Genomic DNA, 11,142 nt, shown 5'->3' with positions numbered 1-11,142 from the left:
CACCTCTGCACTTGAAAGTCTGTTTCAGTGTGATCAGTGATGTGATATAATGATTTGTCCCAGCACAAGGAAACTGTTACTTGCACACAAATAATGTGACAGTAACTGCGCCTGGAACACCATGGATTTATTAGATGGAATCTTTACCAGAGGAATCACAACTGACACTTAAGGATGCTGAATTCCAGGTAACTGAAATGCAAGATTTTGTTGCCAAGTGGGAGTGGATGGTTTGGCAAGGAAAGAGCAACTGGATATCCTTCCTTGTTAGCTCCTCTGTCTTTCCAAGGAGGGAGCCTCTTGTCTAGGAATTTACTGGATGTTTAGCCCCAGTCTCCAGAAAATGAAGAACGAAGACCACATAAGAGTTGAAATTTAATTTTACTGCAAGGTTAATGAAAACTGAACAGATAACTTAGAAAATGCATGAAGAAAAGCTGGAGTCAGGATGGACTGCAACAGGAGTTTCACAAACACTCACCTACATCAAGGTCAAAAAAACCTCACCACTGCAGCACAGTGTTTATCCAGCAGATAAATGCTCTGATGAAAGGGCATGGAGAGAAGGTCATGCACAAAGAAAAAGCTTGTTAGAGTCACCTTCTGAGCAATTTCTGCTGTAATCTCTTGGGCTGCTTCTGAATTTCATCCCTGGATGAGAGGTTCAGTGCATGAACGTATGAACCAAGGCTGACACACAGTGCTGAAAGTTTTCTGTCTCCATTAAAAAGTCCTGGACCAAACTAGAGTAGATTTAAGAAAAATGGCTAAGAGTATCAATCTAACCAAAATAGAATTCCTTCTCAGTTTTACAAAGAACAGCTTTGAAGGCAAACATGTTTGTGAGGCTTTTGGCAATGTTCTCTCACAACAGTCTTTATTCCGTGACTGCAGCAAAGAAACAAGTAGAGAGGAAGTTCCAGTAGGTTCCTAGAGGGTTTTTTACAAGAAGCTCATAAATGCATACTCAGAATTCACAAACTGCTGCTGAGCAGGTGGAAGAGTGCAGCTTTAGCAAAAGCCAGCAAATACTGTTAAAGACTGACTGACAGCTTCGAAAATTCCTAACAGGCATTAACCAGAGCACTGAGATCATGGTGATTGGAACAGCAATTCCTCTTAAACAACACAAAGCAGGATATGACACCATACACAGGGATACAGCAGGGCCGTGGCACAAAGGTTCTGCTGTCCATAGGGGGTTTTGGCAAGTTCCAGTGGCACTTCATGGACTGGGAAGAGCAGGCACTGGGACACGGAACACAGTGCTGCTCATTCACCCTGCATAAGGAGCAGCAAGGTCTTTAAATCAGGTACAAAATACTGTCACCACCCTGTGTCTGCTTCAAATCCAACCTGTGCTTTCCCCAAATAACTGGGAGCTGTCCTACAACCACCTCCTTTCCTTCCCCTGACAACTCTGCTTTATCACGTGCTCTGCCCTCAGCTCCTGCTCCCCAGGGCACCACCAGCAACTCACTTGCCCTTGGACAGATGACAGGCCTTTAAAGGAGTTTAAAATCCAATTTTGCCTCTTGTCATGGAGTAACCCAGCTTGGCCTCGTTGTTGATGAAGGACATCAGTCCCAGGTAGGTCTCAATGAGGATGGGTCGCTCCAGCACCAACACCCCGTTAGCACTTCCTGGCGCTGAGCCCTCCTTGTGGGCTTTCTTCACAGCCTGGATCAGCTGGGTTTGAAAGTTTTCCAGCTGGAAGAAAAGAAATCACCTTGCTTTTTCATTGTTTTACAGACTGTTAAGGCTAACAGCTGCTGATAGGGAATGGTAAAGGATTAGCACTATCAGGGCTTTATGTGCTGCGATAGTCACATTCTGGTATTTAACCTCAGTGATTCAGTTAATTTCACACAGGACACTACTGATGTGTAACTTAAACAGGGGCTGGATGGGTAAAGATGTATCAGTGACCAAGTGTTTATTTCTGACTGGTTCTGCCCTGATCACTGATGTGTGACATTTAATAGTGTTCTAATTTTAGGAAAACCTTCAGAGGGAAGCACCTATTACAAGAACTGAGAAAACCACATTGGTGAAAGTTTTCTGTGAGCAATTAAAACAGCTTTTAATTAGCTGTCAGCCTTAGATGAAAAGTCCATCAGCCTGCCAGGTAAGTAAGAGCAAGAACAGCCTAAGATCCATTTGCTTTTGGGTTTTACAGGACTCTGCACCTTCAGAAGTTTTGGCTTCCTTTGTGTTTCAGTTATGGGTGGCTGGCAAAAGTGGGCAGTGGGGCAACCCTGCAAGTCAAAATTTGTAGACTGGGGAGATGCAGCTCCCAGCTCTGAATTCCATCTCTGCTGTAACTGATTTTGTTTGATTTACTGCTGTATTGCTTCAAAATAATCTACAAAATAATCTTCAAAATAATATCTTCAAAATAATCTAGGTTGTGTCCACCCTATGAGCTCAGTGAGCTGCCTGGAGCTGTAGAGGCCGTTCCTTACCCGACATAGGGATGAGATCTTCTCATCAGCATCTGCCATGGGGTGCTCAGTGAAGGTCACATAGGGGATGTTGGTGGACCAGGGGTTCCACCTGTTGATGAAGGAGGCACGGCTTTGCTTGTCCCACTGAATGCGGATACCAACACCTTCCCTCCTGACAGAGGACAATGAACAGGGTAAGACCTCCCAGTCTTTCAGGCAAGATTAATAAAATGTTCTGTCTGGAACCTACTTGAAACTGGAAGCTAAAATATAAGTGATAGTAAATTTTACTGGAAGCAAGGAATGCAAGAATTCAGCCCCTGAAACGTGCAAAAGGACATTCTTAAGAGCTGAGAGCAAGAAGGTAAAGCTTCCTGGACACCTGGGACACCATGGCCACCCTTCACAACCTGTGACAGTCCCTGTGTACTGGGGACCTGACATTCACAGCTTTCTAGTCATGCTAAGGTAGTACTACTACTACTTACTGCATTATGGAATGGTGACGAGTTTCTGCTCCCAAATCTACTCATCTTATCTTGAAAGTCCTTGACTAACTCGCTGTTAGTGCAACTACTGACCATCGCAGCGAACCAGCAGCTACCCTGAGATCTTCTAAAGATGCTTCAGGAATTGATTGCAAAGTTAAGCAGGCAAAAGGATGAATTCTCAGACCTTTCCAGGTTGACAGCTCAAACTGTTCCCCAAGAACCATGCAAAGACTTACATGTGACTGTGGCTGCTTACTTGTTCAGAGATTTGGGTGGGAACTCGAACTCCCCCACAGAGATGGTGTCCACTGCACTGAGGGCAATCCTTGTCACATGCTGGCACTGCAGGCTGATGAAGTTGTACTTGCAAACCAGGAGGGACCAGTCTGTGATGAGGACAAGTCGCTCCTTCTCATTGTTCCAGTGATCAATTCTGGGAAAAGAACACGGCTGAGCTTTAGTAGATTTGACTCCTAGCTTGAAACACTTAGCTTGGCAGACAGAAGAGGTGCTGAGGAGAATAAATCTGAAGTCTTAGTGATGCTGTATTTTCTGGTACAGCCTTTGCTATGCATCAGCAGGGCTGAGGGTCTGTGCCTCGCTGCACACACGTGGCTTTGGGTCGGTTTGTTAAAGCTAAGTTGGTGCTTTGCTACAGGAGTTCTCTGTGGGACTGGATTCTGTAAGGGGTTAACTGGGGAGCTTTGGTCTATAGCTGGAGGGTTGGGTTATACATAAATAATGACATAATAATGGCTGCAGCCAGCCTGGGCCATTCCCGGCCTTGTGCGCGCGTTAATATTCACCATATTTAATACAGAAAAGCGTTGTGGGATATGCGGCTCTGAACCAACCCCGCAGGGCCGAGGCTGCCCTGGCTCTCATCTCCCCCGCCCGGAGCGCCCACCCCACCCCATCCCGCCGCGGAACTCACTCGGTGAGCAGCCACACGCTCTGCACCTCGCCGTCCTCGGCGGGCAGCACGACCACCCGTATCTCGCTCACCGCCTGCTCGATGGTTCCGGGCTGCGGGGGGAGAAGGCAGAGGTCAGGGGGTGCGGGCAGGAGCCTGGGCTGCCCCCGCTCCCCTCCCGGCGCGCACCCGGAACACGAAGTACTGGCGCAGGCGGCCGGCGCGGCCCGCGGTGCGCACACTGAGCGGCCGCAGCGTCTGGCGGGGCGGCGGAGCGGCGGGCTCGAAGGGCGGCCCGGCTCCTCCCGGCACCAGCGTGGCTGCCCCGGGGCTGCCGGGGCTGCCGGAGCCGCCGGCCGGGCCGGACTCGTCCGCGTCCCGCAGCTGCAGCATCGCGGCGGCGCCGGGCGGGCGCTCGGAGCCTTCCGGGGCGGAGCGGGGCGGGCGGAGCGCTCGGGGCTGACTGTCCCTGTCCGCGCCGGGCCGGGAGGAGGCACTGCAGCGGCGCCGGGATGCTCGGATGGTACCCGGGGTGCTTGGATGGTACCCGGGGTGCTCGGACGGTACCCGGGCAGAGCCCGCCCGCCGGGATGCGGGTACCGGATGCGGATCGCGGCAGCGCTCCCCGCTCCGCTGGCCCTGGGTATCGCGTGTTGTAATCGTCGCACACTGTGGGCTGTACCTGGGACCGTCACGATGGCACACCTGTACAAAGTGGTGGGTGCTGTCACTATCGCTTGCCCAGAGCTGTATCAGGTACCAGATGCCATCACTGTCACACACTGGGGCTGTACAAGGTAGTGGGTGCTGTCACTGCCCCCTACCCAGAGCTGTACCAGGTGTCACTGCTGTCACACACCTGGGGCTGCACAAGGTACCAGGTGCCACCACTGTTGCGCACCCAGAGGTGTGTGAGACCTGTCAGCTCTGCTGTTGATTTTCAGGGCTAAGACAAGCACTCACACATGTCACATAACATATAGTGGGGGTCCCTGGGCTTAGCCAAAATTATGCTCTGCTCTACCCAGGTGGTCTGGAGAAGGACTCTGCTAAAGGAACAAGATTTGTGGGTCTAGAGAAGCCAGGCAGAGCTGCTGTGAAGCTGCTGTGCAAGATCCTTTAATATCATCAGGACAGAGCTTGGGAAGGTGCAGGAGCAGTGTGGGATAGAGACAGGACTGTGCATGGAGAGCCCTGGCGCCCATATCACATCCAGCACGCTTGATAGCGAAGATTAAATAATGCTGGGGAATGAATGGCACGTTAATGTTTTGGTTTCTGTGGTGTCTGGCATGACTGCAGATATTATCACCAGTATTTATGGAACTGTATCATATCTTGGACCACTTTCAGGGCTGTTTTACCCAGAGCCAGGGGATGACATCCTCGGCGGGCGGCTGTGCTGGGAAATTATATAAAATTGAAAACATACTAAATCGACTTCACAGACAGGGTTGTGTTTCAGATATCTGTCTTTCACATGTGTCCCACGAATTCCCTGCTGTGCTCTTCACAGCCGTTGCTCACATGGACCTCTTTAGGTGGGAAACCTCACTGCTGGCTTTAAAGGGACTTTAAAAAAACTGCAGAGCTGACTTTATGCACGGTCACTCCTCAAAGAGCAGCTTTTCCCATCAGAGCTTCCCCTTCTCTCTGAAAGCAGCCTGGCCAGGATGGCTGTGGCTGGGAAAGCAGCCATGCCAGGCCAGCCAGGAGCCTGCAGTGAGTTGTGTCCCGCCTGTGTGACAGCCAGGATTGTCACCTGAGACAGCGTGGGAGTTGTGGCTGGACTGATCAATCCCCATCCTTGGCCTCGAGTCGTGTCCTCGAGAGGGAGCCCAACTCCCAGCTCTGCCCAGTCCCTGCCCGCTGGGAGCAATCCCTGGAAGTCTAACTGGGAGCAGCCTGTTTCCTACTGTAAGAAAAGTCCTAACCTTTCAATTCCGGACAGGAAAACAGAGGCCTGTATTTATTGTACCCTGGAGCTCTCTCTGTTGTTATAAAACATCTTTACATAGCTGCCTTTTTTCTCGAGGAAGAATGAAGGATGGTTTCTTCCCATCCGTTAGGCTTGGCTGATATTTTACTGCTAAATGGAAGCATTAACCCCCTCACCTGCTCTTCTCTCTGACTTGAGGATTTATGGCACTACTGTGACCCTGGGAGGATTCTGGTGTAAGGAGCAGCTGCCTCAGTTTTTTTTTTTCAAGAGCCAACAGCTTTTGGGCATGGCCCTTGGGGACTTTAGTCTTGATTAATAGTTGTCCTTCAGCTGCAAAATACATCCATGAAACTATCCCAATCTTCCTCCAAACCTTCTTATCTTGCTTCTCTGATGGAAATCAGCACCTGCCACAGGCCAGGGGAGACCTGGAGTGCCCCAGGACACCTCAGAGGTGCCTGGCTGCTGTTCTTGTTCCTCCTGGCCTTTGGGGAGGGTTTGCTGGCAGGTGCTTGAGAGGTTTAGTGCAGCATCCCTGCTTCCCTCTCCTCCTCCCCATCCCACTGTGCCAGCTGCTGTGTGCAGTTGGAGATGTCCCTGCCAGCAGAATTGCCTTGGGAAGGGATCCATTTTGTTATCTATTGGACTGCATAGGAAAGATTGAATCTCTGTGGGATGTTTTTAGAGCTGCTGGGAAAGGGATTTGGGGTGGTGTGTCCACAACTGGCCTTGGGTAGTGCAGAAGAGCTGCTTGGGGAGAAACAGCCCCGAAGCACTGCTGCTCCATCCCTGCGAGCAGGGCCTCCCCCTCCTCTGCTCGGGGCTGGGCACAGCTCGTGGGAGGGATTTCTGACTGACAGCGAGGAAAGAGGCAAGAGAGCATGTGAGGGAAAGGAGCTGGACCTGGGAAAGGCAGGGGGAAGTTTTGTTACTCGCGTGAACCGCAGGGGAGCTGCTCTGGTGTGTGTAGTTCCTCGCTCCCAGCTCCGGAGGAAGGTGTGGAGCTGCGGCAGGAGGATGCCTCCACCTCTGCGGATGGAGTGAAGGATCACCCTGCCTGCTTCGGGAAAAGCCCCTGGGAGGTGAGATTCGCCTGCCAGAAGAGCCCCCCTCCTTTTCCCTTCCCCCTGCCAAGGGCTGGATTTCATAGTGCCTTGGGAAGGGGATCGCAGCTCCGGAGCAGCTCAACCCACATGGGGCTGCACTGCTGGGCACAACTCAGGTCTTGTGTGCCCTCGGGTCCTGGAGCTTTGTCAGGAAGCAAATCCCAGAAGGAAAAGTCACTTCAGTGCCTTTCACTCCGAGCGAACGAGCATGAGAAGCCAGGTTTGGTTTGGGGAAAAACCCAGCTGCAACCTGCGCTGTAATTTCCCATGGAGTAAAGAAACTCTCTGAGTGGAACCCGAGAGGGAGGAAGCATCCAGGAATGATAAATCCACTCTCCCCCTGCGAGGACTCCCCTGTGCTCCGATAGCTTTGTCCTTCGCGAGGAGAGACACCGGAAAGTTGGGAGCAGGAGGCAGCAGGAGCCTGGGAGGAGGAGGAACTGGTGAGCAGTGCTGGAGGAGGCTGTGGGATTCCCGGGACAACCGCTGGAAGCACCTGGAGGGAGAGGAGCGGTTGAGATGGAGTTTCCTGCCGTGGCACTGTCACTCATCGTGGCGCTGCGAATGTCTCCGCTGGCTGCTGGGAGCAAACTGCAGCCCCACATGTGAGTAGGAAGAAAGAGTTCCGGAGGGGTTTTGTCGGGCAGTGAATGGAAAAGCAGGAGCCAAATGAAGTGTTTTCAAATCAAGGGTGAAGTGAGGAGCAGAGAGTGAGGGGGCAGGGGGGAGGAAGCTGTGGTGTGTTTCTTTATTTACTACCAGATGTGCAGAAAGGGGAATGGAAGATTGAAAACCTGGATAGTCTTTGCTTGTAGGAGGGAACTCCTTGGTTCAACTGAAATGCTACTGTTCTGTGAGTGTGAGAGATTGTCAGAGATGATTCTTGTGTGAATACTTTGCCCTTTCTTCCCAGACCTGCTGCTTTTATTTCACTTCACAAATCTTTCTTATTCCACGTTCCTCCCCGCCCGCTGCTGTTACTCCAGCAGCACGTAGGCTGCTCTTTTTAATTACATTTTACAGTTACAGTTTGGTGTTAATCATTTGGCTGCTCTGGAAAACTTCCTTGCAAATTTGGCCTCCTGCCAGAAGATGGTCTCTCAGAGCCAGGGGATCACTGTAATTCCCTTTGTCCATGGAGCTGGTGTGGTGTGGGGCGTGGACTCCAAGCCACCCTTCCTGAGGGGTTTAACTCTTCAAAGAAAGGGGGTTCTTTAGCAGGTAAAGGTTTTGCAAGAAGTGGCCTTTTCTCCCTACATCAGGGTTTTGTGCTCCTGCCCTGATAGTTACTTTCAGGACTTCTTGGATGAGGCACTGGAGCAGAGCCCTGTGCCAGCATGCCGGGGTTGGAATCAAATGGCCCAGAGCAGTCAGATGCCAGCTGCAACCTCTAAGCTTCACCGCATCCAAATTATTTATTTTCACTTATTGTATAGAAAATATCTCTGTGAAAACTCTGGATCCCTTTGGAAGAGTTGGAAGTAGCAAAACCAGCCTCAAATACTGAGTGGAGTCAGGGACAAATATATCCCTCTTCATCCTTAGTTAAACCCACTGACTTGTGCTTGGAGGAAGCATTAGGATTAGAGAAGAAACAAAGTGCAAGCGATATTTTCCTTATTTTCCTACTGCATTCTATAAATTTCTTTGTTTTATTGGAATTAGCCTCGCAGCCCTTAGCTCTGAATAAGCAAGAAACCACCCCTGTAGCTGGTTGATCTGGCACCATTTCTTTTCCCTGCAGTGACTGAAGTCATCGCGGAGGTGGAAGCTGGGGGGGGTTGCCTAATTTCCTGCCCTGTCAGCAGCAAATTTAGGCAGTGGGAGCTCTGCACCTCTCACAGCTGTGACCCCCTGCATCCCTGGGGATCCCCTGTTCCCCTCACACCCCTGCATTTCTCTGTCCCAGGCCGAATGTGTGCGCAGAGCAGGAGCTGGGGATCGTGGGGCTGCGGCAGCCGTGTGTCCAGGCGCTGACCCGCGCTGTCAAGGTGTGGAAGCAGGACTGCGGCGGCCGGCGGTGGTGCTCGGGCTATGAGAGGAGGTAGGTGCTCTTCCCTCCACCTCGGGGTGCTCCTTGTGGGGGGAGAAGTGATTCCCACTCCCTAGCAGCAGCAGGGAAATGAGTGCTGCTCGCTGGCAGTGGCTGTACAGCCCTTGAGGGCTGGGGAAAGCTACTTATGTGCCCATCCTGCTCCCCTGGCTGTGTTCTGGAATGGGAAATAGCCTCAGGAATGGCTTGCTGCCCTCCAAGGAATCTCAGTGATGAGACAGTGTGGTTGGGACTCACCTGGATGCCCCACAGCTCTCAAGGGAAAGAGGAGGAAACACTTTGAAGGAAGCCCTTGGTACCTGGCATGTGCCTGGCATGTGGGAGGTGTCCCTGCCCATGGCAGGAGGTTGAAACTGGTTGATCTTTATGGTCCCTTCCAACCCAAACCATTCAGTGATTCTATGATTAGGGGACAGAGCAGGTCATTTACAGGTTGATATGAACAGTTCCAACACAGAGATGTGGCAGAGATCCAGCACAACCTGGCTGTAAGGAGTAGAGCTACTTCACTGGATGTTTTTTCTTCTCTAAAAGCAGGAGACTACAAGGGCTTTGTAAACTCTGTGCATCTTGCTGGAGCCATTTCTGGTTCAACCTGGCATTTCTGTGATGCTCAGAGTTCTTAAGCTGTGAGAGAATTCCTGAAGAGAAGGTCTATCCATTTTTTTTTATTCTAAAGACGCTTTATCCTCACAGTGGACTGTTTCCCGTCTTTAAACGATGTATGACATCTGTTTTCTATGATCCAGCCACATTAATGAAATTACTTACCCACATCACGTGCCCTGTTTGTGTATCTATAGATATCTCCTCCTCAAAGCCCCTCAGTGCCTCTTGTCTGACAGAGCTGATGGCAGGAGCTGGGGCCAAGTGAGGTTTTTTGGCTAAAATAGCAGTAAATGTGGCCATGGTGCAGGGATGGAGGGGTGCAGGGGATGGAGGGGTGCAGGAGATGGAGTGGTGCAGGGATGGAGGGGTGCAGGACCACCTGTGAGGGACTGCTGGTGTGGTGGTCAGCAGGATTTGCTGCAGGATCACCACCTTCCTTTCACTCCATGAGCTGGTCCATGCTCAGGCCATGTCAGAAGAGTGGAGTTGGACTTGCATGAGTGAGAAAGGAGTTGGGACAAGCTCTGAGTTCTTGTCCACCTAATCTTAGCATCCCTTGAACTCCCAACTGGCCAGAGATGGGAGCCCAGACAGGAGGCCCTGTGGAAGGAGGGCTCTGAACATGTGTTACAACACAAATAATGAACTTTTCTTACCTACCTGGCAGCCAAACCACAACGTGCCCAAGCTGCTTCCTTCCTCCACCTGCTTTTCCGGCCCCATTAGGCAGTTACAAGCCTTTGCAGAGTAATAATGATAGTTGTCGTTTCAAAGAAACATCTTGGATTCGAGACAGCTTTTAAGTCCTGACTTTAGGAATTCCTCCTAACCTGTAATTGCCAGTAATTACCCTGGTGATGAGATCCATGTCGTGGTAACAAAGGAGCAAACAGAGTCTGACTCTTGGCTGTGTTTTCAGGAAGGCTTTGAAAGGATGGATGCTCTGTCTGCTTCTGCTTCAAAGGCTGGGAGCTCTTCAGCCCCAGTAGTACCTTCAGTTCTTTAAAGGATGGGTTTGACATCACAAATCAGGGGACTTAAATGAAATAACTTTCTGTTCTGCTTCATTACAAATATCAGAACAGCCCAGTGCTAAAACTGTTCCTGATGGAAATGCAGAGGAGAAGCCAGTGAGGGATTTCACCTCAGGAATTGTGAAAGCCAGACAGAGAAAGAACTATCAGCAGAACATTCCTCAGGCAAGGTTTTGTCCCACTTCCCCTCTCTCTAAACTTCTGGGAGTTCCCATCCCAGCAAGCTTTTCCAAGAGCTGGGAGCTCTCCTGCCAAGCTCCCTTGTGCTGGGCAGCCGAGGCAGTGGAGCGCGCGGTGTCGGCGCTCGCAGGGATGCTGGAGCCGCTCCAGTTGGACCAGCTCTGGCAGCATGGGGCTCAGGAAGTGTATTCACAACTCCAGGATCTGGCCTGAAATTGGCCTCGATGCCTTTGAGCTCCTGGAGGCGACTGGGAAAGCCAACATCTGCTCAGCTGGAGCATCTTCAGGCTGTGCTGCTCCGTGATCCTGGTGAAGGGATGGGTTTGCTCCTGGCTGTGCAGCTTCCCAGTGAGTGATGGCAGCAGGT

General features: G+C 51.2%; 2 protein-coding genes across 3 annotated transcripts in view; one reads left to right on the top strand and one right to left on the bottom strand.

The window, feature by feature from the left end:
• Window positions 1–362: 362 nt before the first annotated feature.
• Window positions 363–4,278, bottom strand: TPRG1L (tumor protein p63 regulated 1 like). 2 transcript variants are annotated; one of them, XM_085079767.1, is made up of 6 exons: window positions 4,041–4,278; window positions 3,873–3,964; window positions 3,195–3,371; window positions 2,466–2,619; window positions 1,481–1,710; window positions 363–743 (listed from the first exon to the last, which is right to left on the bottom strand). In XM_085079767.1, the coding sequence occupies exons 1-5, from the start codon at window positions 4,242–4,244 to the stop codon at window positions 1,516–1,518; spliced, it is 822 nt and encodes a 273-aa protein (XP_084935893.1). In that variant the 5' UTR covers window positions 4,245–4,278; the 3' UTR covers window positions 363–743; window positions 1,481–1,515. The 2 variants fall into 2 exon arrangements, with proteins under 2 accessions (XP_084935893.1, XP_084935892.1); XM_085079766.1 differs by having other exon boundaries at window positions 363–1,710.
• Window positions 4,279–6,652: 2,374 nt separating this feature from the next.
• MEGF6 (multiple EGF like domains 6) overlaps window positions 6,653–11,142 on the top strand; it is a 73,888-nt gene continuing 69,398 nt past the window's right edge. The window contains exons 1-2 of the mRNA XM_085080275.1: window positions 6,653–7,504; window positions 8,809–8,943. Coding sequence (XP_084936401.1) covers window positions 7,419–7,504; window positions 8,809–8,943 — 221 coding nt within the window. The 5' untranslated portion in view covers window positions 6,653–7,418. The remainder of the gene's footprint in view (window positions 7,505–8,808; window positions 8,944–11,142) is intronic.

Source organism: Lichenostomus cassidix, chromosome 21 (genome assembly GCF_008360975.1).
Source record: "Lichenostomus cassidix isolate B80296 chromosome 21, HeHo_3.0, whole genome shotgun sequence".
In the NCBI taxonomy this organism is placed as follows: domain Eukaryota; kingdom Metazoa; phylum Chordata; class Aves; order Passeriformes; family Meliphagidae; genus Lichenostomus; species Lichenostomus cassidix.
Note: the sequence above shows the minus strand (reverse complement) of the source record. Positions and strands in the feature narration are given on the sequence as shown.

Coding starts and splice junctions, on each gene's coding strand:
- TPRG1L (XM_085079766.1), bottom strand. CDS start 4,244: ATGCTGCAGCTGCGGGACGCGGACGAGTCCGGCCCGGCCGGCGGCTCC. Junction 3,965..4,040: donor GCCAGTACTTCGTGTTCCGG/GTGCGCGCCGGG, acceptor CTCCCCCCGCAG/CCCGGAACCATCGAGCAGGC. Junction 1,711..2,465: donor AGATCTCATCCCTATGTCGG/GTAAGGAACGGC, acceptor CTTTTCTTCCAG/CTGGAAAACTTTCAAACCCA.